At 53.6% G+C, this 26918-nt stretch overlaps 2 protein-coding genes across 2 annotated transcripts in view; one reads left to right on the top strand and one right to left on the bottom strand.

Moving 5' to 3' along the window:
* Nucleotides 1-15133: 15133 nt before the first annotated feature.
* LOC135326244 (olfactory receptor 14A16-like) lies at nt 15134-16033 on the top strand (the record flags this gene model as incomplete). Its single annotated transcript, XM_064504093.1, has 1 exon — nt 15134-16033. A coding segment is annotated over exon 1 (900 nt), but the record flags the coding sequence as incomplete, so codon positions are not given.
* Nucleotides 16034-18409: 2376 nt separating this feature from the next.
* Nucleotides 18410-26918, bottom strand: part of LOC135326204 (olfactory receptor 14A16-like) — a 28878-nt gene continuing 20369 nt past the window's right edge. Inside the window, exon 4 of the mRNA XM_064504054.1 lies at nt 18410-18609. Within this exon, the coding sequence (XP_064360124.1) occupies nt 18410-18609 (200 nt within the window). The remainder of the gene's footprint in view (nt 18610-26918) is intronic.

Here is a 26918-nt window from a genome sequence, read left to right as displayed (position 1 = left end):
ACACTTGGGATTTCACCTCAGAGGAGGTTCACCTCTAGAGAAGAGTCCAGGAGTGAGCTAATAGCCAGGCTGTGCCTGGGCTGATCAGGCTCCCAGAGGCTGAGAGGATGGAGGAGCCAGGTGAGTTCACAGTGCTGCAAGGATGAATTATCCCGGATAAGGGTTCAGACCCTCTGTCAGCTGTAAGAGAAGCCTGTACAAGCAAGAGTGGATGGACCTCCCAATGGTGGTTGTCCAAAACAAGGGGAGACAAATCCCAGCTGAAGAGCCCCTGTGGCATGGGAGCAAGCCAACAGGAGAAAACCCTCCCTGCTGTCCTCTGGATGAACACAGGGCATGGGTTTAACCGTCATGGGTGGGATTCAGCTCCCCTGAGGGCAAAACGTACATGTCTGAGCTCCAGGAAAGATAAACTGGAGAAGATGGCACCATCTACTTCGAGGTGCAAACCACACAGGTAGAAAACTCACACCCCAGGTACTGAGGCACAAGTCACCTCACAGACTGTTGCTCCTTGCCCATCACTTGCAGAGACAGAAGTGACCTCACCATCACCTTCGTGGCCATCTGCCTCAGATTGGCCTTTGAGCTTTGGGGCCTATCAGCCCATCAGAAACCAGTACTCTCATCATCATATTCCAACCCCATATGCCTGCTGCTGCCAAGTCAGCTTCTCGGAGGGACATGACCCAGCTATGTGCCAGCTGCTGTCCAGTCAGACACTCAGGCAGAAGTGACCTCACAGACAGTTTCCAGCTCCTGTGCTTGCTCCTGGCCCATCACCTGCAGACACAGAAGTCACCTCACAGTTCCCCTGTGCAGGGTCATGTGCATGTAGACCTAAAGGCCTATAAGCTTCTGAGACACAATCTTCTCCTACAATACAGCCATGATACCACAGCTGTCTGCACTGCCATGCAGAGGGACCTCGGCAGGATGGGGAAATGGGCACAGAGGAACCTCATGAAGCTCCACAAAGGGAAATGCCCATGAGAAAGAGTAACGCTATGCACCAGGACACACTGAGCGCTGGCTGGCTGGACAGCAGCTTTGCAGAGAAGGAGCTGGGGGTGCTGGTAGACAACAGGAAGCAGCATGAGGCAACAACATGTCCTCATGGCAAAGAAAGCCAATGGTTTCCTGGGCTGCCCTGGGAAGAGTGTTGCCAGCAGGGCGAGGGCTCTGTGCCAGCAGGCTCTGTGCCAGCAGGCTCTGTGCCTGCTGCCTAATCAGGTCCTCAGGCACAAGTGCCCTCAGAAGCACATTCCCATGCTGTGAGCCTGCTGCCTAACGCATTCTCCAGGACAAGTGACCTCACAGGCACTTCCACACCCCGGTGCCTGCTGCTGGACCATCATCTTCAGAGACGGAAGTGACATCACTGTCATCTTCACAGCCAGGGTCCTCCTAGTAGCTTAGGAACTTCCAGGACACAATTCACCTCATCATAACTTTGCCACCCATCAGCCTCTCAGTGGCCCATCAGCTGATCAGATACAAAGAACCTCGCAAACAACATCCAAGCCCAGGCACCAGCTGCCAGCCTTTCAGCTTCCCGATGGACGTGACCCAGCTATGTGCCTGCTGCTCTCCAGTCAGGTACTTGGGCAGAAGGGACCTCACAATCAACATCCAAGTCATGTGCCTGCTGCTGGCCAATCAGCTGCAGAGACAGGAGTGACCATAAAACCTACATCCTAGCCCTACGGGATGGGTGGATCCACACCTTTGAGAAGGTGTGGATCGCCACTGGAGGAAAGGCCGATAAAATACCATCAATTGGGGAAGAACTCCCCATGGGAATTCTGACCGTACTGGATGGGAGCGAGACGACCTCTGAATGGGAAGTACCATCTCCCCAGGTCATCTATCCTATTCCTAGCAAGTGGAGGAAAAGAGAGTTAGAAAACTGGGTCAATCCGAAAGCACAGGGCCACAGCATTAAGAACTTTGAGAATGATAGTATCAGTTATGATTGGCTCATACATTACTGGGGCATTCCCCACAGGAAGCTATTAACAGTGATACAGCTGCGTGCCAATGTCTATCCCACTAGGCAGTATTTGGCACGTGGGCTGGGAGAAGGGGCACCAAAGGGATGCAGGCATTGTCCTGCAGAATGGGAGACTTGTTCACATATTATTGGATACTGCCCTGCAGTCCAGGACGCACGGATTAAAAGGCACAACATCTTTTGTGGATTGCTGGCTGGAGAAGCTAAGAAACTGGCTTGGGAGATCTATGTAGAGCCCAACCTCAGAGATAATAACAACGAGCTCTTCAAGCTGGATTTGGTGGTGGCTAAAGAAGGCTGGGCGAAAGTAGTGGATGTTACAGTCTGCTACGAGAGCGGATTGTCATCTCTGGGGGACGCAGCGGCAGAGAAAGTCCGAAAGTATCAACCTCTTGAAGAACAAGTGAAAGCATTGACCAAAGCTGGAGAGGTGGAGTTCCTGGGTTTCCCAACTGGCGCTCGCAGGAAGTGGCATAAGGCAAACGACAGTTTCCTCGCTGACCTTGGACTTTCCAGTAGCCGCCAATTAAGGATAGCGAGGCTCTTTTCTCGTAGAGCCCTCCTATCCTCAGTAGATATAATTCACATCTTTAGCAGTAAAGGTAAAGATGTTTAATGTTTTGTACTAACCAGTATATGACTTACTAATCCAAAGTCCTTCTTTGGAAGGCAAGAGTAAAATTCTTCACACAGACAACATGGGCTTGCTCAGTCTTCTGTCTTGCTGAATTTTGCTCTTGCCCAGCTCCCGTGTGGTTGAGCTTGTACATAGGGATGTAACATCTCGTCTCCAGATGACCTTCACTTAATTTGACTTGGGCGGACGGGCCACCTCTCAATCCCAACCTGGAAAAGGTACTATAGTATCTATGGTTCATTAAATAGCCCTGTGCCTGCTGGTGGCCTATCAGGTACTCAGGCAGATGTGACCTCACAAGCGCTTAACCCGCACAGGAGTCAAGTGCTGGCCTATCAGCTTTGCACATACTTCGATTTCCATATTGCTGTAGAGATCTGCAGGTGTCAATCCCTCCTCTGGGCACACTCACCACACCCAGAAGTCACCTTACCACCAACAGCTGCTGGCCTAGCAGTTGCTCAGATAGAAGTGACCTCACAAGTGCATGTCCCCACCAGGTGCCTGCTGATGGCCTATGGCTTCAGAGACACAAGTTTCCTCAAAACAACTTCCCTAGCCACCAACACGCTGCTGTCCTACCAGGTCCTCTGCCAAGGAGACCTCACAAGCAACCTCCACACCCATCTGCCTGCTGCTGGCCTATCAGGGACTCAGGCACAAGTGACCTCACAGGCAAATGCCCAAGCCATTAGCCAAGTGCTAGCCTTGCAGAGACAAGTGACCTCACAGCGACTCTCCCAGCAATGTGCCTCCACACAGTCTGTCAGGCACTGAGACAGAGCTGAGCTCACAAACATCTCTCCAGCACGTGCCTGCTGCTGGCCTCCCTGCTGCTCTGGAGGAAATGACCTCAAAGTCCATTCCCAGCAAGGGGCCTGCTACTGGCCTGTCACATACTGACACACAGCTGACCTCACCAGCACATTCCCCACTTCACAGACTGCTGCTGGCCTATCAGCTTCTCACCCAGAAGGCACCTCACAGGCACCTTTACAGCCAGGCGCCTGCTGCAGCCCGAGAGGCTGCTGGGACAGGAGGGACCTCCGAGTCAGTTCCCAGCCAGGTGCCAGCTGCTGGCCTGGCAGCTGCTCTGTCTGCAGTGACCTCACAAGGACCTTCGCAGGCAGGGGCCTGCTGCTGGCCTATCAGGGACTCAGAAGGAGATGACCTCACAGTCCCCTTCACAGCCATGTGCCTGTCACTGGCCTACAAGCCTCTGAGACAGCAGCTACCTCACGATAGCTTCCCCAGCCCTGAGCCAAATCCTGCTAATCAGCTGCTCAGGCAGAAGTGAGCTCCAAAGCACGTGTCCCAGCCGTGGATCTGCTGCTGCCCCAACCACTGCTCAGCTGGAAGTGGCCTGACAATCATCTTTCCACTCACAACTCTGCTGCTATCCAGTCAGGTAATTGGTCACAAATGACCTCACCATCAACATCCAAGCCTTGCTCCTGCTGCTGGCCTATCAGCTACTCCAGCAGAAGTGACCTCATCATCAACAGCTGAGCCACAGGCCTCCTGCTGGCCTGGCAGCTACTGACCAAGAGCTGATTTGACCCTGGGGATCTCCTGGCCCAGCTCTCGCAGACAGCCGTGACCTCCCTGCCCACAGCCCGGCCACACGGCTATTGCCGCCTGCAGCTGCCCCTGCCTCCCCCAAGGCTCAGCCAGCTCCTGAGCAGCCTCCCGGACTCACCCCGGGGCCTCGCAACACTCATCAGGCAGCAAAACATCCACTACGGACCAGTTACTGCTCCCAAAGCAGCAGCTCGGGAAAGGCTGGAGAAGGGGTCTGCAACCCAGGGCAGGGGCAAAGCTTCCTGCCCCCAACCCCCCCCAGCCGCCCCAGCCCAGCTGCTCGGGGGCAGCCGGCACGTCTGGCTCGCAGGGCAGCTGCCCCGGGGCCAGGGCGCTTTGTCCCGTGCTCCCGGCCCCACCAGCCCCTGCTGCAGCTCCGGGAGGAAAGCAACCCCGCGGCAGAACCACTGCCCCCACCCCGGCGGGAGGGCACCCGCCGCCATCAGGACGCGCTCGCAGCCCCGTCAGCCCTGCTCCCACCTGCTCTCACCCAGCCCCTCGCTCCCGCTTTGGTCTCACCATGCTCTCAGGGCTGGGTTTCCACATGCTGCACTCTGATTGGCTGACAGAGCCACCAGTCAAACCCAGCCCAGCCCCCCTCCTCACAGCAGCCAATAGGAGGCAGCACTGGGGCGTTGCCGGGGAAACTTTGCAGCCTCCTGCCCTGGCGGCCAGCTCTGCCCCTCCCCTCCCCACCCCGCAGTTGGGCGCCATGTTGTGGGCAGCAGCGCGGGGTGTGGCGGGGCCTGGGGGCAGCCCGGTGCCGTGTGCCCAGGCAGTGCAGGGCCCTGGGGCCCGGCTGCTGCCCCGCAGGGTCTGGCCTCTGCCACAGGGGTCCCATGGGGCTGCTGGCTGCCCTGTGCCTGGTGTGGGGGAGCAGCCCCAGGGCTGCTGCTGGTGCCGGCCCTGGTGCTGGCGCAGGGGCCCTGGGCATGGCTGGGGTGCTGGAGTCCACGGGCAGCGTCCTGCTGCCCTGGGCAGGGCAGGGCAGGGCAGGGCTGGGCTGGGCCCTGTGGCCTCTGGGGCCCCAGTCCCCTGCCTGCAGCAGCCCCGGGGCTCGGCAGCCCTCGCGCCGCGCCCGGCAGGGTTGAGCCGCGGCCGGGCAGGGGCTGGTCTCTGTGGGGCTGGGCTGGGCCCCAGCGTGTCACTCCACAGGGCTGAGGAACCCATGGGGTCACAGGGCAGTGATGAGGGGGCAGCAATGGGGAGAGCAGCTCTGGGCCTGCCAATGGTTTAGGGCCCATAGGAGGGCTGGGGTAGATGGCCCTGATGGACTCCACCCCAGCACTGCCCACTGTGGCTTAAAGAAGAATGTTTGGGATCAGCCAGGGCTTATGGAGTGGCACTGGCACCCCCACCTGTTTCCAAGCTGCTCTCCCAAGCATGCTTTCTTCTGGCTGCAGAGGTTTGGCCCCCATTTGCAGGAGGACAGGGGCTGTGACCATCTGAAGATGGCATCTCCTTGCCCAAAACATGCTCTGCCAAAATGAAGGCAGAAGAGGATCCACGGGGAAGGAACAGAGGTTCTCCCAAACAAGTAGACTACTAGGGTTTATTACTAGGTGAAGGTTCCATTTCCAGCAAGGGCATTTCCAGCAGGCTCTTGAGAGCCCCACGGAACTGCAGGTCACCCCAGCCTCTGGGATGCAGCACCCCTTTCCTCTCAGAGCCAGATCCCAAAGGGGGACCCACTCCCAGGGAAACCTGGACCTGGATTGCCCCCACCCCCACAGGATCCTGGGGGCTTAGGGCCAAGCCCCAGGACCCAGGAGTCACATTGCCTGCCACATTGTGCCCCCCAGCCAGTCAGGACTCTACAACAAGGCTCTCTTGGCAGCCCCCACCCTGTCCAGCCACCCCCACAGCCCAGGATCCACATCCTTTTTTATAGTTAGCAGTCTTTCTGTGACTCTTCAGGAAGGAGCTCCCAAAACCCTTACCCTTGGTGGAGAGCTGCAGGAGCACTGGGAACAAGGAACTGCAGTCTGGGCTGATGGTGGTGGTCCATCCATCCTCCGTCTTGCTTGTCTCCTTGCTCTTGGCTTGCCTCTAAGACGAGGAGGAAAGACGCTCTTCCTGTCTCGTTGCACAAAAATCTCTGGTGGGTCCCTCTTTCTCTGCCTGTCTGTGAGGGGCCCCAGTATGGCTCCCAAGCCCTCTCCTTGCCACGGAGTGGCTCCAGAGGGCAGTGGCAGGCAGCACATGAGCGGTGCCCAGCAGTGAGCAGGCCTTGCAGGGAAGTGAGGGTACCCCTGTGGCCCCAGGGAGACCTCCCTGTGATGCAGCACATCCCACTGTGACCTCTGCTTGTGTCATCAGGGGGCTCAGTAGGTCACTGCCATGGAGATGGCACAGCCAGGGAGACAGCAGGCAGTTTTCTCCTCATGTCCTGGAAAGCAGTCACCTCCCTTCACCCCAGTTATTTTCCAGAACTTGTTGATAAATCCTTCAGGAATGTCCCCAGATGGTGTCAAAGGCTGTGAAGTATCTAAAAATGAGGCACTGGAGAAGTCACTTCTGCACCCCCGTACTGAACAGATCTCTGCCCTGGGCAGGCCTGTGCAGGAAGCCAGAGCTTGGTGATGCTTCAAAACTGATTTTGGTGATGCTTTGGTGAGCTTCAAAACTGATTTCTGCTGTGGGTCACTCTTTTTGTAGAGGTAGGATGCAGGACAATATGGGACAGGACTCAGCCTTCCTCCTTTAGGCACCAAAGCAGGCTCCTTGTTTTTAAGAGGCCTCAGGAAGGTTTCTCCATGTGTGGTGCTTAAGATCACAGAAGCACAGAATCACAGAATGGTTAGGGTTGGAAGGGACCTCTGGAGATCATCTAGGCCTACCCCCCTGCTCAAGCAGGGGCACCTAGAGCACATTGAACAGGATCGTGTCCAGGTGGCTTTTGAATATCTGCAGAGAAGGCGACTCCACAACCTCTCTTGGCAGACTGTTCCAGTGCTCTGTCACCCTCACAGTAAAGAAGTTTTTCCTCATGTTCAGATGGAACTTCCTGTGTTTCGATTTGTGCCCGTTGCCTCTTGTCCTGTCGCTCGGCACCACTGAAGAGAGTCTGGCCCCATCCTCTTGACACCCTCCCTTCAGATAGTTGTAGACATTGAGAAGGTCCCCTCTCAGTCTTCTCTTCTCCAGGCTAAACAGGCCCAGCTCTCTCAGCTTTTCCTCATAGGAGAGATGCTCCAGTCCCCTCATCATCTTTGTAGCCCTATGCTGGACTCTCTCCAGTAGTGCCATGTCTCTCTTGTACTGGGGAGCCCAGAACTGGGCACAGTACTTCCGATGTGGCCTCACCAGGGTGGAGGAGAGGGGGAGGATCACCTCCCTTGACCTGCTTACAACACTCTGCCTCATGCACCCCAGGATACCATTGGCCTTCTTGGCCACAAGGGCACCTTGCTGGCTCAGGGTTAACTTGTTGTCCACCAGGACTCCCAGGTCCTTCTCCACAGAGCTGCTTCCCAGCAGGTCAGCCCCCAGCCTCTCCTGGTGCAGGGGTTATTCCTCCCTCAGTGCAGGACCCTGCACTTCCCTTTGTTGAAGTTCATGAGGTTCCTCTCTGCCCATCTCTCCCACCTGTCAAGGACCCTCTGAATTGCAGCACAGCCTTCTGGTGTATCAGCCATTCCTCCCAGGTTTGTCTCATCAGCAAACATGCTGAGAATGCACTATGTGCCTTCATCCAGCTCACCAATGAAGAAGTTGAACAAGACTGGACCGAGTTCTCTGTATCCTGCGTCACCAGGGCGCCCACCCCATTCAGCAGCGGGCCCACATTTTCCCTAGTCTTCCTTTTGCTACTGATGTATTTGAAGAAGCCCTTCTTGTTGTCCTTGACATCCCTTGCCAGATTTAATTCCAAATGGGCCTTGGCCTTCCTCTGTTCGCTGCCTCTGCTAGCTGCACTCTCAGCTGTTAGCTGTGCTCTTAAAAAACTTTGAAGTTCCTTGTGTTCTTATCTTTCTTTGCTTTATTGTCTTTTTTTTTAAATATACTGGTCTTTTAGGGGGATTTTTTTTTCCCTTTGGAAAGGAAAGGGGTTTTCAGAACTGGGGTGGGAATCCAGTGACAGTGTCATGGACATCTGGTGCCATTGCAGGTGCCCTGGTCCCCTCTGCAGCTTCGAGGGGCTACGGTCTCCCGCAGGTGAGAGCTGTGAGAGCTGCCAGGCCCTGGCCAGTACCTGACATGTCCTGAGGCCTCTCCAAGTGCCACTGGGTGCTGGTGGTTGGACACCTGAGTTCTGCCTGGAAAGCTGAAGAAAGAACTGTTTTCAACATTTAGAAAGTATGAACACACTTCCATCAGCTAAAATGACTGACTAACTTTAATACAAATGTCAATGTTTCCCATGATGAAATAATGGAAATTTTCAGGAAGGATATGAAGGAAGGGTATTTCAGGAAGGGTGTGAGTAGCAGCAGAAGAAATATTGATAGGCCCCTCAACTTGCGTTACCACTGCTCTGTCTAATTATGCTGTGGATGTAATCTCAGGAATCTCCCACGTGTTTTCACATGCCCTGATTAAAAGAATCATTTCTAAAGTTCCCTTTGCATCAGACTATCTGGACATATGCACTTTCCACAGTTTTCCACTTTTCCTCCTCCGCTTGCTTTGTATCCATTCAGATACCTCTCAACTCTCCAGTTGCTGCTGTGAGCTTCAGGGAGTCTGAAGCTTGCCTCATCCTTCAGGAGTCTAGTTGTCTCTTTACCAGCTCCATAGTTATGTTTCTGTCTATCTTTTCCTATCTATCTGTCTAAAACATTTCTAGGAAGGTTATTCCTTGTGGAAAGTGGACAGCAGTGGAGGCATCTTGGGCTTAATGAGCATACAGTGGAGGAGTATTTCTGGTGTTTAATTAAACTGTTTCATTTTTCATTTTTGTTTGTAATGAAGAGAAATCCTGCTGTGTCCACAGCTAGTTCTCTAAGGAAAGCAGCTGGGAATTGGTGCATAGGAGCTGTAACATTCAGCTACAGACTCAAATGAGAAAAGGTTAGATTTTTAACAAGAGTAATGTAAGTCCCCAGTGGCTGGTGAGAGAAAGGGCAGGGTTGGGGCAGGGTGAGGAGGAAGGTGGTCCATACAGGTTTCCTGTCAAATGTGTTGCTTTTCCTAGTCATCCAGACTTCATTAGGAGACCCAGTGGGTCAGTATAAATTGGAGAGTGTGGATATCACTTATTTTGAAAGCTGAAAAGTAAGCAAAACTTCAAAAGTAGAAATTCCTTTTTTTTTCTCTTTCTTTCTTTTTTTTTTTTAGGTGCTCATTGAAATCTTCCTCTTGTAAATACACTCCGGCAACCTCTCCAATTAACCACACAGGATTTGAAGAACTGAAAGAAATTATGGTCAGTGACATGGAATGTTAGGGCTTTTTGCGTTTTAAGGACCTCTCTGGTGTATTTGGTGCTGAGTCCATGAACCTCAGATACTGAGAGGAGACTGAACAAACCCCTTAAGAAGTTAAAGTCAGAAGAAAACGTCCAAGTTTCTTGGAGGACAAAGACCTCAGCTCTATTGGAGGCTTTCAGCCTTGGCAGTCCCCTAGGCTGTCTTCACCACTGTCCTGTGCTGTGCTGCACCTGTGCCTCTTTCCCTACAGTCTCTAGACACCCAGCCTGCTTCCTCACCTTGCTCTCACCTTGCGATCTCCCCACCTTTACTGATGTCTCTCTGCTCTCTCTTGCTTTTTCGTGAAACACAAAGCCAGGGGTTGATCACAGACTCTCTCTGGGTCACCTGTAGCACTACAGCACTACTCTTCAAGTGACATTTCCTTTTCCTGTTACATCTGAACCCACAAGCTACAGTTTGTGGCTGCTCACCCTTCTCATGCTGTTTCCCACTACGAAGAGAAGCTCATCCCTGAAACCACCCTTTAAGCAGTCATAGGCTTCGACTCTACTGCCCTTCACCTCCGCTTCAGCAGGATGAAGGAGCCCAAGGCCCTGAACCTCTCCTCACGGATGCGGTTATTCCCCTCTAGGTACAGGACTCGACACCTCTGTGCAAACCTCCCTGAGGTGTCTGTTGCCTGAATCCCCCAAGTTTCTCAAGGTGCTTCTGGACTGAAGCTCCTCTCTGTCAAAACCAAAACCAAACAAAATGAAACCAAACAAAGCAGTGCCACTGGGGAAAGGGTAAGCAGGGGTGGGCTGGTTGTATAGGAGGGGATCAGGATGGTAAGGGACACAAACTTGGAGGGGGCAGGAAGGAAATTAAAAGTGAAGCAAAGGATTGATCACAGCTATTGGGATTCCTGCCAAGAAGCCCTGTATGGGAACACATCTGACTGGAGGAGGACAATAGAGCTGATCTACTTCCACTGTCACAGGAAACCTTTGTGTTTTCCCCGACATCAAAGAGCAAAGACCCAGAGGGGGAAGAATCATGGAACTCCTTCAGGGTGGAAGGGACCTCAGGAGGTCTCCAGCCCAATCTCCTTGCTCACAGCAGGGTCAGCTCTGGGGTCAGATGAGGTTGCTGTGGCTTGATTCAGCCTGGCCTTGGAAACCTCCAAGGGAGGAGACTGCACAGCCTCTCTGAGCAGTGCACTCCAGTGCTTGACCATCCTCTTAGTGGAGAAGCTTTTCCTTGTCCCCTGCATGAACATCTCTTCTTTCAACTTATGCCCATTGCCTCTTGTCCTCCTGCCATGCACCATCTCCTTGATGACCTCCTTGTAGCCACTGGAAGGCTGTTATGAGATCCCTCCAAAGCCATCTCTTCTCCAGGTTGATCAAGCCCCATTTCGTCACAGGGCAAGTGCTCCAGCTCCCTGATTATCTGGAGGACCCGCCACCAAACTCGTTCCCAGTTATCAACCTCTTTCTTTTTCTGGGGACCCAAAGATAGATGCAGTATACATGGTCTAATGAATACTGACTTGAGGGGGGATCATCATGCCCCTCGACCTCCTGGCTGCACTCCTGGTCATACAGACCCCATAGCACGTGGCAATGTAATGGTGAAATGAGGTTCCCACTAAGACAGCAAAGCCTGCAGTGCCCAAGGCCAGGGAGAAACAGAGCTGGGCCATGCAGAAATGTCAGGAGAGGGGTTTGCTGCCTGAGCTGACTTTGTAGCACCCTGGGACCTGTGACGGGGGTCCACCAATCTCCAGGAAGGACAAGGTGCCAGTGAAGAAGTTCCTGGGTCTGGACAGCCTGTGAGCCAGCTGGCCTGGATCCAGCCACCTCATTAGCACAGTCCCTGTTCATATCATCTGGGGGTGAGAAAAAGTTCAGGAGGAGGAGAGCAAGAAATGTTTGAGAGTGCAGAGACCTTGGTGTGATGTGCCTGTCATTTATGCAGCATGCTTGGATGTAGATGGGATAGACTTTGCCCAAAGGCAGCTGTGGGATTCATGATGTTTGAGCACAGGTAGGGAATCCAAGGTGCCCTGGGGCCCTTGCCCAGGAACCACTCCAAAAGAGCATGCTTTTCCTGTAGGTCCCATGCTGTATCTGCTAGAGACATGTGGTTGTGCTGGACACCCCAGGCATTGGACATGGCCCTGCCTATGGCTTATCTTTATGTCACTGAATCTAGTGTCTGTCCTGAATTACATTAGCTGTTTGCATTGTATGGATCCACTTGTGTCTCAGCATCATAGTGACTGGCGCTTTAGTTGTAGTAGTAGGCATCTAGTGTCATTGGAGATGGCCAAGGAAATTCCTCACCTAACCCCCACCTAATGCTCTAGAAGGAAGCAGGTTCCTCCTTCAGAGCAAGCAGAAACTGGCACATGCCCTGGACCACCTCTGTCTCTCCAAATGTCACCAAGGGTTCGCGTGTGAGCAACTGCCTGCCACCCTCCATCTCCAGTGATTATAATGGTAGGATCTTGTGTGCAGACATCTGTGTTGTGCACACTTCAGCTTGGGCAAGGGGAATCCCACCTCGTGTGTGTTTGTGGAGTTCATGGCAGTTTGCTGAATCCCACTCCAGACCAGGGGTTTTTCACCTGGCATGAAATGCCCAGATTGACTCATTGGAATCAATACCTGAACCCTGGGTAAATGACCTCCCTTCTTGTCCCTGTCTACGTGTCCTACCTAGTTAAGAGATGGGAAGAGGGGCTTCCAGAGGGGGACATTTCCACCTCTTGTAGATAACCCTCCTCTGATGAGACAAATTACAGTCCTGGAATCAGTGTCTCTTCAGTGTTTAGAGAGGGACCATCAGTGATTATTTTAGTCTCCCTCAGTAAACATTTCCCAGAAGGAGGAGTACAAAGGACAAACAAAATCACACCTTCAGCTGGGCTACTGTTCCCAAGTGGGGCCAGGCTGATGAAACAGGAGGAGTTCATGGCAACCTGGCAGCACTGCCCAGACACAGCTGTGTGCAGGAGCAGCTCCTCTGCGCAGAGCAGCAGGGCTGCGGGCACTGCCTGCTGCTGCTGACATGAGCTGAGAGAAGGCAGGGAGAAGTGGAAGGCAGTGTGAAGTGGGAGGACAGCAGAGAGCTCCTTGTGGGGGAAACCTTCACAGCCTTTGACACGGTGAGTCTCTGGCTGCAGGGCAATGCTACTGAGGTTCCTGGAGGGGTCTTCTAAACCTATCCCATCCCATGACTGTCTTTTTAAGGATCCCACTCAGAGTAGGATGAGATGCTTCAGAGCAGAGATTCCCAGCCACACCATCAGATTGAGAGGGCAGCCTGTTACCTTTCTCAGGAATGGCCGCAGGCTGTGAAGCTGGGCTGTGCACTCAGTCTGCCCAGGGCTGTAATTCAGAGCAGTGTCCCTGCATCCCAGGGTGCTGTGTGCCTGGGGCAGTGACTCTGCTGCCTGCGAGGGTCAGCACTCAGCCTGCCCAGGAAACTCCCCACTGCACTGTGGGGAGAAGCTCTGGATGGGAGGAGTGCCCCTCATCAGGGCAGGTTTATTCTCCTGTTGAGAGGGTGCTGCCCAGTTCAGGGCTGCTCACAGCTCCAGCTTATGCACAGGGCATTTCTGAGGAGTGTTTTTAGAGGAAAGTGAAGAAAAGGCTACTTGAAAGGGAAGGAGCTTTCCTCTCGATGTCTGCACTTTCAGTTTCCAGATTTTGGCAGGGAGAAAAAAGGAGAGTTTTCTGCTTTGGCAAGGAACTGGGACTCCCAAACCTTCACTCTCAGGATCAGTAGGTTTGAGAAACCTCAGTAAGCTGCTTCACTCCCACCTCTGCCTACAGACAGCACCAGCATCACCTTCTCTGTGCTAGTCAAGGTTTGTGTCACCTGCTTTTTAGGACCTGCAAACACAGAGATGCCCCTGGCTAGTGCCCTGTCCCGGGAGATTTCAGTAGGGCAGAACTGAGCACACAGAGGATGACCGGGAAAAGATGTTGGGACAGAGAAAGAGCTTCCAGCAGGGACTGCTCCAGGCAGCAGAGATGGGCAGGGAATGAGAGGGAACTGCTAACAGAATCACAAGGAGAGGATGGATTTGGGCAAGTCATGGTCAGTCCCTCTGATGCAGACTCTTCCTCTGAGCAAGCCCCTCATGTGTCTTCTCCCACCCAGCAGAGCCTCTGCCCTGACAGCCATGGAGTCCAGGGCATGAGCTGCCTCCTCTGCAGCCAGACCTCTGGCAGAGGACAGGGGCATCTCTCCTGCCACAAAGGGAACGATTGCCCTGCAATGTCACCATCTGCAAGGTGGCATGCCCAGCTGGGTAAGGTAAAGGCTTTTCTGAGCGCCCGTCTGTCTCTCCTTGCCTCCCTTGGCAGTAGAATCTTGGTGTTGCTCCTTGTTTCTCCTCCTGTCATGCTGCTCCTGTTTTTCTCTCAAGCTCCCTGGGGTCGGGGTCTTCAGCTGCAGTTCTGACACCAATGCTGCATGTTGTGCAGGAGAGGGGCCTGCATGGGAGTGCTGTTGCCCCAGCCCACTTCTGACCAGTGTGGCTCCCAGAAATGCAGCCTATGGGGTTGGGAATTGAGCTGAATCTCCCTTAAGGAGAACCCATCTTCAGTCCTAACAGGCCTTTGACCATTTCTCTGTGGTGTCCAGCCAGGCTGCGAGCTGCCCTCCAGCAAGGCACAGATGTCTCACAGCATCTCTGTGATATCTGAGAGACCCGTGAAGAAATTGCAGAGATGTGAAGAGCATGGAGATGGTGTTGGGAGGCTGTAAATGGGCAGCTGAAAAGAGCTCTGTGTGTCCTTGGCTAGAAGGGGAGTGTGGAGAGCTCCCTCTGGCACCCTGAGAATGAGAGAAATTTGGAGATCTGCACTTTGAAAGTGGACTCCTCTGCTCTCAGCAGGGGCTGGTTTCTTTTTAGGGCAACATATGAGAGTGTTCATCCTCCAGCTCAAAGCGGTGTGAGTACAGGACAGCTGGGAACAAGACTAATAGAGAAACAAGCTGTCCTCACTCTGTACCAAGTGGCAGTGAATCTTTTTTTTTTTTTTTCCCAAGCTCACAGTAGAAATGCTGAGAATTTTTGCCTTTGAGCAACACTCCCCAGGGGTGACAAGGACATCTAATGGAAAAATATATATATATTAAAAACTCCCTAAAACTCTGTTCCTCAACTATCATTCTTTAGAGCAGATAGTGAAAACACTGAAAAGCCCTTCCAGGTGAGGAATAGATTTTACCTGACAGAAATTATGAGTGCCAGAGCTGTTTACCTCTGTTCCCATGTTCCCACTACTGTCCAGAAGGACTGATTCCTGTGCAGCCCCCAGGCAGAGGCTTCTGCTTCCCACAGCACACTACAGGTACCTGCCGAATGATCCTCCCCAAAAAAGAGAGAGACAACCTAGTGTTTTCAAAGAGAAATGTTCCTTTTTTTTTTCCTTGGAAGGTGTCTCCTGCCTTGTCAATGTCTTTTCACTTTTTTTTTTTCAACTGTTTCTTCTTCCTTAGACAATCCCAAAAGCCCAGTGGGATCAAATGGCCAACAGCAGCTCCCTCAACGAGTTCCTCCTCCTGGCATTTGCAGACACATGGGAGCTGCAGCTCTTGCACTTCTCCCTCTTCCTGGGCATCTACCTGGCTGCCCTCCTGGGCAACGGCCTCATCATCACAGTCGTAGCCTGCAACCACCACCTCCACACCCCCATGTACTTCTTCCTCCTCAACCTCTCCCTCCTCGACCTTGGATCCATCTCCACCACTGTCCCCAAATCCATGGCCAATTCCCTGTGGGACACCAGGGCCATTTCCTACTCAGGATGTGCTGCCCAGGTCTTTCTGTTTCTCTTCTTGCTCACAGCAGAGTATTCTCTCCTCACAGTCATGGCCTATGACCGCTATATGGCCATCTGCAGACCCCTGCACTACAGGACCCTCATGGACAGCAGAGCTTGTGTCAAAATGGCAGCAGCTGCCTGGGCCAGTGGTTTTCTCTATGCTGTGCTGCACACTGGGAACACATTTTCAATACCACTCTGCCAAGGCAACACAGTGAACCAGTTCTTCTGTGAAGTGCCCCAGATCCTCAAGCTCTCCTGCGCAGACTTCTACCTCAGGGAATTGGGGCTTCTTGTGGTTAGTCTTTGTTTAGTCTTTGGGTGTTTCATTTGCATTGTGCTGTCCTATGTGCAGATCTTGACTGCGGTGCTGAGGATCCCCTCTGAGCAGGGCCGGCACAAAGCCTTTTCCATGTGCCTCCCGCACCTGGCCGTGGTCTCCCTGTTTGTCAGCACTGGCATGTTTGCCTACCTGAAGCCCCCCTCCCTCTCCTCCCCAGCTCTGGATCTGGTGGTGGCTGTTCTGTACTCGGTGGTGCCTCCAGCAGTGAACCCCCTCATCTACAGCATGAGGAATAAGGAGCTCAAGGAGGCCTTGAAAAAACTGATTCAGCTGGTACTAGTTCAGCAGGAATAAGCTGCCCATCCCTCTTCACAGCTGATTTCTAATTATCTCAGACAACTCTTGTGCTTTGGGCACCTATGTTTGTTCAGAGATATTTAAATTCATCCCACTTCTCCAGAGGCACAAACCCTGTCTGTCTGACCCAGAGGCCTTCTGTGAATGTGTCTGTCACTGTGTCAGAGCTGGCCTGTCCCTAATAAAAGGGGATTTCCTCAGTGCAGTGCTTGAAAGTTGCTTTCTTCTTCCAAAAGCTGGAGCAAAGAATGCACTCAAGGACTTTCACCCTGAAAAGGCCTCTTCCTTTTCAGACTCTACATGGACTCAAGGTGATGAGCTCATGGGTGCTGTGTTAGGGAATGAGGGCTGCATTCAGCTCTCACTTGTGGGTGCCCAGTGCTCCTGGAGGTGCTGAATGGTCAAGCGGTGTCTGCCTGGGACTGTCTGCCCTATGACAGGGCTGGTGACAGATGCCCACAGTGGGGACCCTGCAGGCAGAGGGAAGGGAGCCTGGAGAGGGGTTCATGTCACCTTCAGTGGGCTGGATCTCGGGACACACCTGAACACAGGTTCTGAGCCATTTGAAATGTCCTGTGATTGCTCAGATCATCATCTGCAGCCACAGACCCCCTTGGCAGGGGGTTGTCAGGTGCAATGGTGCCTGTCCAGCTGGGTCTGCTTCTCACCCCAACCACCACGGCCAGTGCACAGTCACCCCATGGCCCTGGGGCACCACAACCCGCTCGCTCTGCAGAGCAGCACCGCCAGCTCGGGGCCCTCAGGGAGCATAGGGGAAGGTCGAGGAATGGCCAGGCAGGCCAGCACTGATGCACTCCCTGGGGAAAGGCTCTCTCTGGAGTAGGGACATCCCTAGAGAAGGGGAAAGGAGCAATTGTGTGCTTGCAAGGAGGAATAAGCAAGAAAGAGAAATCTGTTTCTGTGTATGTTGGGGCAGCAGGAGCTGCCTGAGGAGCCCCAGGACAGGGACTCCCATGCTGTCCTGGAGAGAGGGGCTGGCATGGGGGGGCTGCAGGCAGCCTGGGGGTAGGGAATCTGCTGGACACAGGAAGAAGGGACACAGATGTCACTGTCCTGTCTGCCTGGGCCACTGGGGCCAGTCCCAGCTGGGAGGCTGATGGGGTGGCCGACACACACCCCTGCCCCCAGGAGAGGGCTGTACCCACAGTGGGGCTCGGGCAGTGGTGTGAGTGCCGCTGCGCTGCACAAGCACCATCCACGACCCCTGCTGCAGCCCCCACTGCACCCCACCCCTGCTGATCTGCTGCCACCTCATGCTGCCTCATCTGCTATCCCCTCTCCCCACACCACAGGGACCAGCAGTGCAGCAGGAGTGGGAACAGCCCCTCAGCCACTGCCTGGCCTCCGGCCCTCCTGCCTCTCCCCATGCCGGGGCTCCAGCCCCATCCAGGCAGCGGGTCCAGCCGCACCCCCCAGCTCCCAGACTGGCAGGGCCATCACTGCCTGCAGCCCAGCCCCCCAGCCTGCTGCTTCTGCACCCCCACTCCCTCTCAGGGAGCTGGAACTGCCCCAGGTCAGGGCAGTCAGCCAGTGCCAGGGCTGGGATGGGGCTTGGGGTAACGGGGAGTGGGGGGGGGGGATAATGGGGCAGGGTGGGCAGCCCCACTTGGGACTCCATGGTTGTGCTGGGAGGGACAAGGCCATCAGACCAGTCAGGCTGCAGGTGCTGTTTTGACATCAGCTCCATGCCGGGAATGTCGGGGTTTCCTCCCTCTGCAGGGGAAGGGCCGGCAGTGGAGACCTCATGTGGGCCTGGTCCAGACCCAGGCTGTGTCCCACATCACAAGTGGAGGGGGACAAGGGAGTGTGGGGCTGGCAAAGGGCTCTCCATGTCCTCTGCTGGTGGGCAGCCTGCGAGAGAAGCACAGCCTGTCTCTATGGCTGGGGTCTTTCCATGCATGAAATCACAGAGCAATTCAGGTGGGAAGGGACCTCCAGAGGTCTCTAGTCCAACCTCTCATACAAAGCAGGCCAGGTTAGAGCAGGTTGCTCAGGCCTATGTCCCAGTAAACTCTGAACATCTGCAGCAGTGAAGATCCCATAGCTGCCCTTGGTGCAGTCTTTGACCACCCTCATGAGGAAACCTCTTTTGCTTGTATTGAGTTGCAATTTCTTAGGTTACTGAGGGAGCTGGTGGTCATTGCTAGGCTGCTCACAATCCTCTTCCATAGGTCATGGCAATCAGGGGAAGTTCCTGAGGACTGGAAAACAGGAAAATTTAACATCTGTCTTCAGGAAGGACAGGAAAGAGAATCTGGGGAATGACAGGCTGGTCAGAGTCACCTCAGTCCCTGGGAAGCAGACCTTTCTGTGAGTTCATTCCAGCCACACGAAGGCCTTGGGAACAGCCAGCCTGAAGTCATCGAGGGCAAACTGTGCCTGGCCAATCTGACTGCCTTCTGTGGTGGGACGACTGGCTGTGTGGACAAGGGGAGTGCAGTGCATGCTGTACACCTTGAATTTAGGAAGGTCTTTGACATGGTCTTCCATGACATCTTTGTAGCCAAACTGGGGAGCTGTGGGATGGAGGAGCAAGCAATGGAGGGTGTGGGAAATGAGCTGGAGGCCGCCTGGCTCAACGAGTGGAGTGATACAAAGTCTAGCTGACTAATGGTTACCAGGGATGTTCTTCAGAGGTCAATACTGGAGCCAATGGTGTTTGCCACTATGAATGATTTAGATGGTGGGATGGAGTGCACTCTCAGCCAGTTCATGGATGATGCCAAATTGCTATGAGTGGTTGACCTGCTGGAGGGCAGGATTGCTAAGCAAAGGGGCAGTGACAGGCTGGTGATATGGGAGTTGAACCAGGTCCTGTCCCTGGGATGAGATAACCCCATGTAGCAGGGCAAGCTGGGGCTGCCTGGCTGGAAAGCAGCTCTGCAGGGAAGGACCTGGAGGTCCTGGTGGACAGCAAGTTGACAGGGAGTCCTCAGGCTGCTCCTGTAGCACAGGCAGCCACCCTCATCCTGCGTTGTATTAGCAAGAGCACAGGCAGCAGGGCGAGTGCAGTGGGACAGATGAAATATCCCGGCAGCCTCAGCCAAAGAGAAGCAGGATAAAGAAAGGGCAGAACTGGCAGACTACTGATCTTTGAGATAACAATATGATCAATGTCCCCGGTACTGGAAATGTTTTAAAACAACTTAAAAAAAAAAAAGGTGTGTGTGGGGGGATTTAGGCATTTCTGCCAATCGGCTGGAGCCACGTGCGCCCAGACTTGCTTAAGGGAGGCAGCTCCAGGGGGACCCGTTATTTACTCTATCTCTAGATGCATGGACAGGATTATGACTTTTTAGAGACAGAATCCATCTTTGTTGTCTAACCTATCTAGAGATAGACCATCCTGAGCTGCCAAGGATCCCGATCCCTGAGCCATGGATACGGCCTCCTTGGATTGCTCATGACATGGGCATGATGTGCCCAGGACACACCTCACAGTGTCAAATAAATCCATATGGGAGAAGTGGCGGAAGAAAGTGGAGACAAATCAAAAGAGGGGGAATGAAGGCCAGGAGTCCCACTGGCAAACATCTCCAAATACAGGCAGATTTTCCCCCTTCTCTGGCAAGGCCATTCCTTCCAGTGGCACCTGGGGGAAGGAGAGTCTTTTCCTGGCCCCCCTTGTGCGATAGAGGGCAGCAGGATTTGAGACACCCCTCCCAACCAAAGGGGAGTTTCCTGGAACTCAAAGATTTCATTCTGGGACCTTAAAGTCCTGGGTGACTGAAGACTATGAGATGCCTCCAATGTGTGGCTCACAAGGGACCTGAGTCACATCATGATCTCCTTTGAAATGCCCTCAGAAGCAGATCCCATGACGTCTGGCCTGAAGGAGACTTGCAGTATTTCTCTGCCTTTCTCCCTGCACCGAAAACTTTCTTTTTAGCCCCTTAGCACTGGGGAGCAGTCTCAGCTCCTGGACCGGGGGAGAAGGCATCAGTGCCTGCCAGCCCTGCTGCTACACTCAGAATGTCATTCCGTTGAACTAAAGCAAGTCCCCACATGACCAGCTCTGCAGCGGAAGTGTGTCCCCACTTTTCTCCAGTCCAGGAAAATGGACTGCAGGTGGGAGGCAGCCAGCTCAGGGCAGGTGTAGAAATGCCTCTGCTCACCACCCCCTGCCCTTAGTTGACATACATGGGAATAGATTTCTCTATTTTTCTTCCTTGCAAGCACACAATTGCTCCTTTCCCCTTCTCCAGGGAGGTCCCTGCTCCCCAGAGAGCCTGTCCCCAGGGAGTGCATCACTGCTGGCCTGCCCGGCCACTCCTGCACCCTCCCCTGTGCTCCCCACAGAGCTGGTGGTGCTGCTCTGCAGAGCGAGCGGGCTGTGGTGACCCAGGGCCACGGGGTGATCCCACACTGGCCGTGGTGGTTGGGGCGAGAAGCAGACCCAGCTGGATGGGCATCATTGCACCTGACAACCCCCTACCAAGGGGTCTGTGGCTGTGGATGATGCTCTGAGCAATCACAGGACATTTCAAATGGCTGACGCTGTGTTCAGGTGTGTTCCTAGATGCAGCCCAAGGTTTTTCAATGAAGGTGACATGAACCCCTCTCCAGGCTCCCTTCCCTCTGCCTGCAGAGGCAGAGGATCCGCTGTGGGCATCTGTCACCAGCCCTGTCACAGGGCAGACAGCCCCATGCAGAAACTGTTTGACCATTCAGCACCTCCAGGAGCACTAGGCACCCACAAGTGAGAGCTGAATGCAGCCCTCATTCCCTAACACAGCACCCCATGAGCTCATCGCCTTGAGTCCATAAAGAGTCCCGGAAAAACAACAGTCCTTTTCAGGGTGAAAGGCCTTGAGTGAATTATTGGCTCCAGCTCTGGAAGAAGAAAGCAACTTTCAAGCACTGCACTGAGGAAATCCCCTTTTATTAGAGACAGGCCAGCTCTGACACAGTGATAGACACATTTACAGAAGGCCTCTGGGTCAGAAAGGCTGGGTTTGTGCCTCTGGAGAAGTGGGAATTTAAAAAAATTTCTACAAGCCTGATTATCACAGATACAATGCCCAAAGCACAAGAGTTGTCTGAGATAAATTCAAGGCACTTACAAAGAGGGATGGGCAGCTTATAGCTGCTGAACTGGTACCAGTTGAATCAGATTCCTCAGTGCCTCCTTGAGCTCCTTGTTCCTCATGCTGTAGATGAGGGGGTTCACTGCTGGAGGCACCACCGAGAACAGAACAGACACCACCAGATCCACAGCTGGGGAGGAGATGGAGGGGGGCTTCAGGTAGGCAAACGTGCCAGTGCTGAGAAACAGGGAGACCACGGCCAGGTGAGGGAGGCACATGGAAAAGGCTGTGTGCCGGCCCTGCTCAGAGGGGATCCTCAGCACAGCAGTGAAGATCTGCACATAGGACACCACAATGAAAATGAAACACCCCAAAGCTAAACAAAGACCAACCACAAGAAGCCCCACTTCCCTGAGGTAGGCACCTGAGCAGGAGAGCTTGAGGATCTGGGGCACTTCACAGAAGAACTGGTCCATGGTGTTGCCTTGGCAGAGTGGTATTGAAAATGTGTTAGCAGTGTGCAGGAGAGCATTGAGAAATCCACTGCCCCAGGCAGCTGCTGCCATTTTGACACAAGCTCTGCTGTCCATGAGCATGCTGTAGTGCAGGGGTCTGCAGATGGCAATAAAGCGGTCGTAGGCCATGATTGTAAGAAGGAAATATTCTGCTGAAATTAAGAAGAGAAACAAAAAGACTTGGGCAGCACATCCTGAGAAGGAAATGGCCCTGGTGTCCCACAGAGAATTGGCCATGGATTTGGGGACAGTGGTGGAGATGGAGCCAAGGTCCAGGAGGGAGAGGTTGAGGAGGAAGAAGTACATGGGGGTGTGGAGGCGGTAGTAGCAGGCTATGGCTGTGATGATGAGGCCGTTGCCCAGGAGGGCAGCCAGGTAGATGCCCAGGAAGAGCGAGAAGTGCAAGAGCTGCAGCTCCTGTGTGTCAGAGAACGGCAGGAGGAGGAACTTGCTGAGTGAGCTGCTGTTAGACAGTTGCTGCCTCTGGGCTGTGGGAGAATGTCCAGGGGGGAAAAGACATTGACAAGTTAGGACTGACTTGGAACAAAACCCACAGCATTTCTCAGAGCAACTCCCCACATGTCCTTTCTCCTTACCAGGAGGACCTTCCTTCACCTCCTCTACTTCTGCTCTAGTCTGTGCTTTCTGAGTCTGCCATGGGGAACAGGGTCCTCTGTCCACGGGCTCCAGAGGAGTCAGCCCTGCTTGTTACACACACACTCAGAATCAAAACAGGATGGTCCGTCATTGTGCAGTGACAACGTGTCCTTGCAGTGCTGTCAGCGGGATTAGGTGAGACTCCTGAACCCCTGTTTGGCTCAGTTCTACTCCCGTTGGCTGGGGACCCACGTGACCACCCAGCACATGCATAATTCATTGCTATTGATACACCTTAAGCTCAGAGTATGTGACAATTACTGCAGGAACACTTTGTATTTGACTATTTACAAATGTCTTAGCCATGCACAATCAGATCACTTCTGCAGCAAGGACACTTCGGGACACTCCACCCAAGATGATTATCAACACATTTCAGCATACAAAATGGACTAGACACAGCAGGATTTGCCACAGGGGAATTTCTAGAACCTTTGGAAATTCCCACCTGCAGGGCTGCCATAACTCTTGGTCAAATACTTAATTGCCTAGGTCCAGTCAATCACCTAGTTTCTTGGTGGTCCACTGTCTCATGACAACCTATTCTCTCATCTGTGCAGATGACTGGCCAGGAAATTCTCAGGCCAGGCAAGGAGCTAATGACCGAAGTGCTCTGGGTGTGCACACAAGCGTAGCCCTGGTACCCAGCCAAACCACAAGCATGACTCCAGAACAAAACTGACTTTTCATATTTGAAACTCACCTGTAACTTCAGTTCCTTAGCTCTCACCATGTGCTCTGCCACACTGGGTACATGGAGAGAGCAAACAGCAACATGTGTTTGGGGGGAGCTGTTTCTGGGGTGGATGCCCTGAGCTGAGTGAGGGGGATTTCATGCAGTGATCCCATGGGAATACTCTCCAAGTCCTGCAGGGACAAATGACATTAGCATCCAGCCCATCAGCCTCTGCAAGAGAAGAACCCTGGGAGGAATTCATCTCCTCCTCTTTCACCCTTCTGAACAGTTGTCTGTATCCAAATCATTCACCATCAGCTCCCACTCAGTGCAAGGGAGGAAAACAGGCCCATGAAGGCAGGGGTTACAGGACCCATTGCAGAGGTCCCCGTTCCACTAAGATAGATCCTACCCTCACATCAGTTTACCACCCGCACCACACCTGCAGCCACAATAGGGGTTGTGGGGCAGGGGGTACAGACAAGCTGTGTGTCCACATCCTCTCTCCGATTAAGCCTACTCATAACTGGGAAGGGGTCTGCAACATCCTCACAACCCATTCTGCAGAAGAAGGGCTGTAGCAGAGGGGCTTGCCCACCACACATGGGGCACATCTATTGAAGGGACAGAAATCCTTGGCTTTTTGCATTACTAGAGAATCCTGAGGGGCAAAAGTGTTTGGGTTAGTGCATCGCCCAAAAGGGGATGTCTCCTTAGGGAGACTTGGCGCATTCCCCAGCCCTACAGACTGCATGGCCCAAAGACCCACAGGCTAGAAGGGGTCTGGGACCCCTCACTCCCATGCAAACACCTCCAGATGGGCACGCAGGAAAGCCTGCATCTTACTCAGCTGTGCACATCCCCCTGCAGAGGAAGTTTTGCTCTCAGCCCCTCTGTCAAGCAGTGGTAAAATGGGCACCTACAGGAGAGATGCACATCTGCTCTCCTGGAGCCTGGACTGCAAAGGAGGTGTCTCCTGCCCTGGATGCTGTGGCCTTGAGGGCAGAGGCTCTGGTAGGCGGCAGAGGAGACACAGGGGCTGGCTCAGGGGAAGGCATCTGCATTGCAGAAGCTGTCAGGGAATTGCCCACATCCACCCTCCCACAGCCTTTCCTGTGAGAAGTTTCCTCTCTTTCATGCATCATCCTGCTGCTGCCTGGCACTGTCCCAGGGGCAGATACCTTCAGGTTTGCAGGTGCTAAGGAGCAGCTCAGACCAACCCTGAGGAGGCTAATAAAGATTATGGTGGTGCTGCTCATAGGCAGAGGGGTGGCTGGAGGGATTTGCTGAGGTTCCTTGCAGACCTTTTGCTCTCTCACTGTAAACAGATCAGGAGTTAGAGTTTCTTTTCTAAACTACACAACTCTGTTTCCATTCCAGCCCTGTCAAAGGATGGGGAGATAAAGCGCAGACTCAGGCAGGAAAGCTCTGCCCTTTGCAGGTTTGACCAGCATATACCTTCCTCTGGAAAAGTCCCCTTCAGAAAATGTCCTGGGGGTGAGCTGGAGCTGAGATCAGCCCTGAGCCATGCAGCACCCTCTCAACAGGAGAAGGAACCTGCTCTGACGCGGGTCACTCCTTCCACCCACAGCTTCTCCCTGCAGCACCACAGGGTGCTGGCACAGGCTGAGTGCTGACCCTCGCAGGCAGTAGAGTCACTGCCCTGGGCACACAGCACCCTGGGGCACAGGGACACTGCTCTGAAATGCAGCATTGGGCAGACCTGGGTGCACTCCCTGGCTTCACACCCATGCACTGTTCCTGGGAGAAGGTAGCCATGATGCCCTGTCCCTGTGATAGTGTGGAAGCTAATCCCTGCTGTAAAGCACCACCTGCTCCAAACAGGAGAAGCTGGGAGAGTCACCCTGACAGACCCTTTCAGCTCTGGAAGGTGCCAGCTGCAGAAGAAACCTCTGGGAACCACAGCAGCATTGCCCTGCAGCCAGAGACTTACTGTGTCAAGGGCAGTGAGGATTTCTGCTCAGAGTGTGCTGCTCTCAGCTGTCCTCCTGTTGCTGACTGTCTTTAGCTTCTGAGCCGCTCCTCTCATCCTGGTGCCTGCAGGCAGCACCCTGAGTCTTGCTGCTCCTTTAAGAGGAGCTGCACCAGGACAGAGCTGTCTCTCTGCAGCGCCTGCCAGGTTGCCATGGGCTCCTGCAGTCCCAGGAGCCAGGCCCAGCTGAAGATGTGACTTTCTCTGTGCCCTGTGCACCTTCAGGAAGTTCCCAGGGCTCCAGGGCTGACATCTCCTGAAAGACCGTGTGGTCACCCTTTGGAAAATGCCCTTTGAAGTAGACTAACATAATCACCGATGGTCCCTCCCTAAACAGGGGAGAGAGACTGAGTTCAGCGTTTCAGTTTGTCTCATCAGAAGATGGTTATCTGGGAGAGGTGGAAATGTCCCACTCTGGAAGGGCCTGCTCCCATCCCATAAGAAGACAGGACACCTAGGCAGGGACAAGAAGGGAGTTCATTTATTCATGTCTTAGCAATTGGTTTTGAGGTGTCAAGCTAGGCATTAAATACTGATTCGGAAGCTCCTGGGATGTAGTAGGATTCAGTTCCCTCTTGTGCACTCCACAGACTCACAGGAGGTGGGATTCCCCTTGCCCAGGTTTTGGGGTGCAGAGTGTGACTGTCTGCTTCTTGTCTAAGCTCCCATTGTAATCAGTGGAGATGGAGGGTGGGAGTCAGTTGTTCATATGCAAACAGCTTCTGACATTGGAAGTGTCAGAGGTGGTCCAAGACATGTCTCCTTGCTCTGATGTAACAGCTCTGAAACCCACATCTTTCTGGGGCATCAGCTGCCAGGTGGAGAATCTCCTTGGCCATTCCAAATGACACTAGCTACCTACTACTGCAAGAGCTCCGCTCACCCTGAAGCTGAGACCTGTGCAGATCCTGATGTTGCAAACAGCTGATGTAATTCAGTGCAGACACTTGGTTTAATGCAATGACAATAGGCCTGCAGGGCCATGTCACATGCATGGGGTGTCCAGCACAACCACCATGTTTCTAGCAGATACAGCTCAGGACCTACAGGAAAATCATGCCACTCTGGAGTGGTAGCTGGACAAACACCCCAGGGCATCTCGACTCTCCTACCTCTTCCCAAGCAAGGGATTCCCACCACTGCCTTTAGGCAAAGTCTGTCATGTCTACATCCAAGCATGCTGCAAAGATGGAAGGCACATTGCACCAAGGTCTCCACACATACTCCTGCACTCCCAAATCCATCTAGTTCTCCTCTCCCTAAAGCTTTTCTCACCCCCCAGTTATGTGAACCGGGACCATACTAATGATGCAGCTACAGCGTGGCTAGATTGCAGGCTGTTCAGGCCCAAGGACCTTCACAGTGGCACCTTGTCCTTCCTGGACATCTGGTAACTTCTATCACAGGCCCCAAGGTGCTGCAAAGTCATCTTGGGTACACAACACCTCTCCTGCCACAGCTGCATGGCCCAGCTCTGTTTCTCCCTGGCCTTGGGTACTGCGGGGTTTGCTCTCTTAGTGGGTGCCTCATATCATCATTGTATCGCCATCTGCTATCTACACCAGCAGGTCTCTGTTCTGAAGTGGGGCCATTGAATACATGGTGTCCTTGGCTCTGGGGAACAGGTTTCACTGTGGCAAGTCTGCACTCAGCCCTGGTGCCACAGCTGAGGTCCTGTAGCCCAAATATACACAAATGCACATAGACCAGTCCACAAACAAGAGGAAGGGGAGATGCACAGGCTGTTGCAGAACTGCAAATCTTTTAGCAACCTGAGGAAGTCTGTGGATCACAGACCCCGGTTCCTATGGGGAGACTTTAATCTCCCTGACATTCATTGGGAGGGCAATGCAGCAGGGTGCAAACAGTCCAGGAGGATTCTGGAGGGTGTGGAGGACAACTCAGCGCAGCTAAGCCAGTCAGGTCAACAAGGGTGACACCTTCCTGGACCTGGAAC

Source organism: Dromaius novaehollandiae, unplaced genomic scaffold, assembly GCF_036370855.1.
Source record: "Dromaius novaehollandiae isolate bDroNov1 unplaced genomic scaffold, bDroNov1.hap1 HAP1_SCAFFOLD_37, whole genome shotgun sequence".
In the NCBI taxonomy this organism is placed as follows: Eukaryota; Metazoa; Chordata; class Aves; order Casuariiformes; family Dromaiidae; genus Dromaius; species Dromaius novaehollandiae.
Note: the sequence above shows the minus strand (reverse complement) of the source record. Positions and strands in the feature narration are given on the sequence as shown.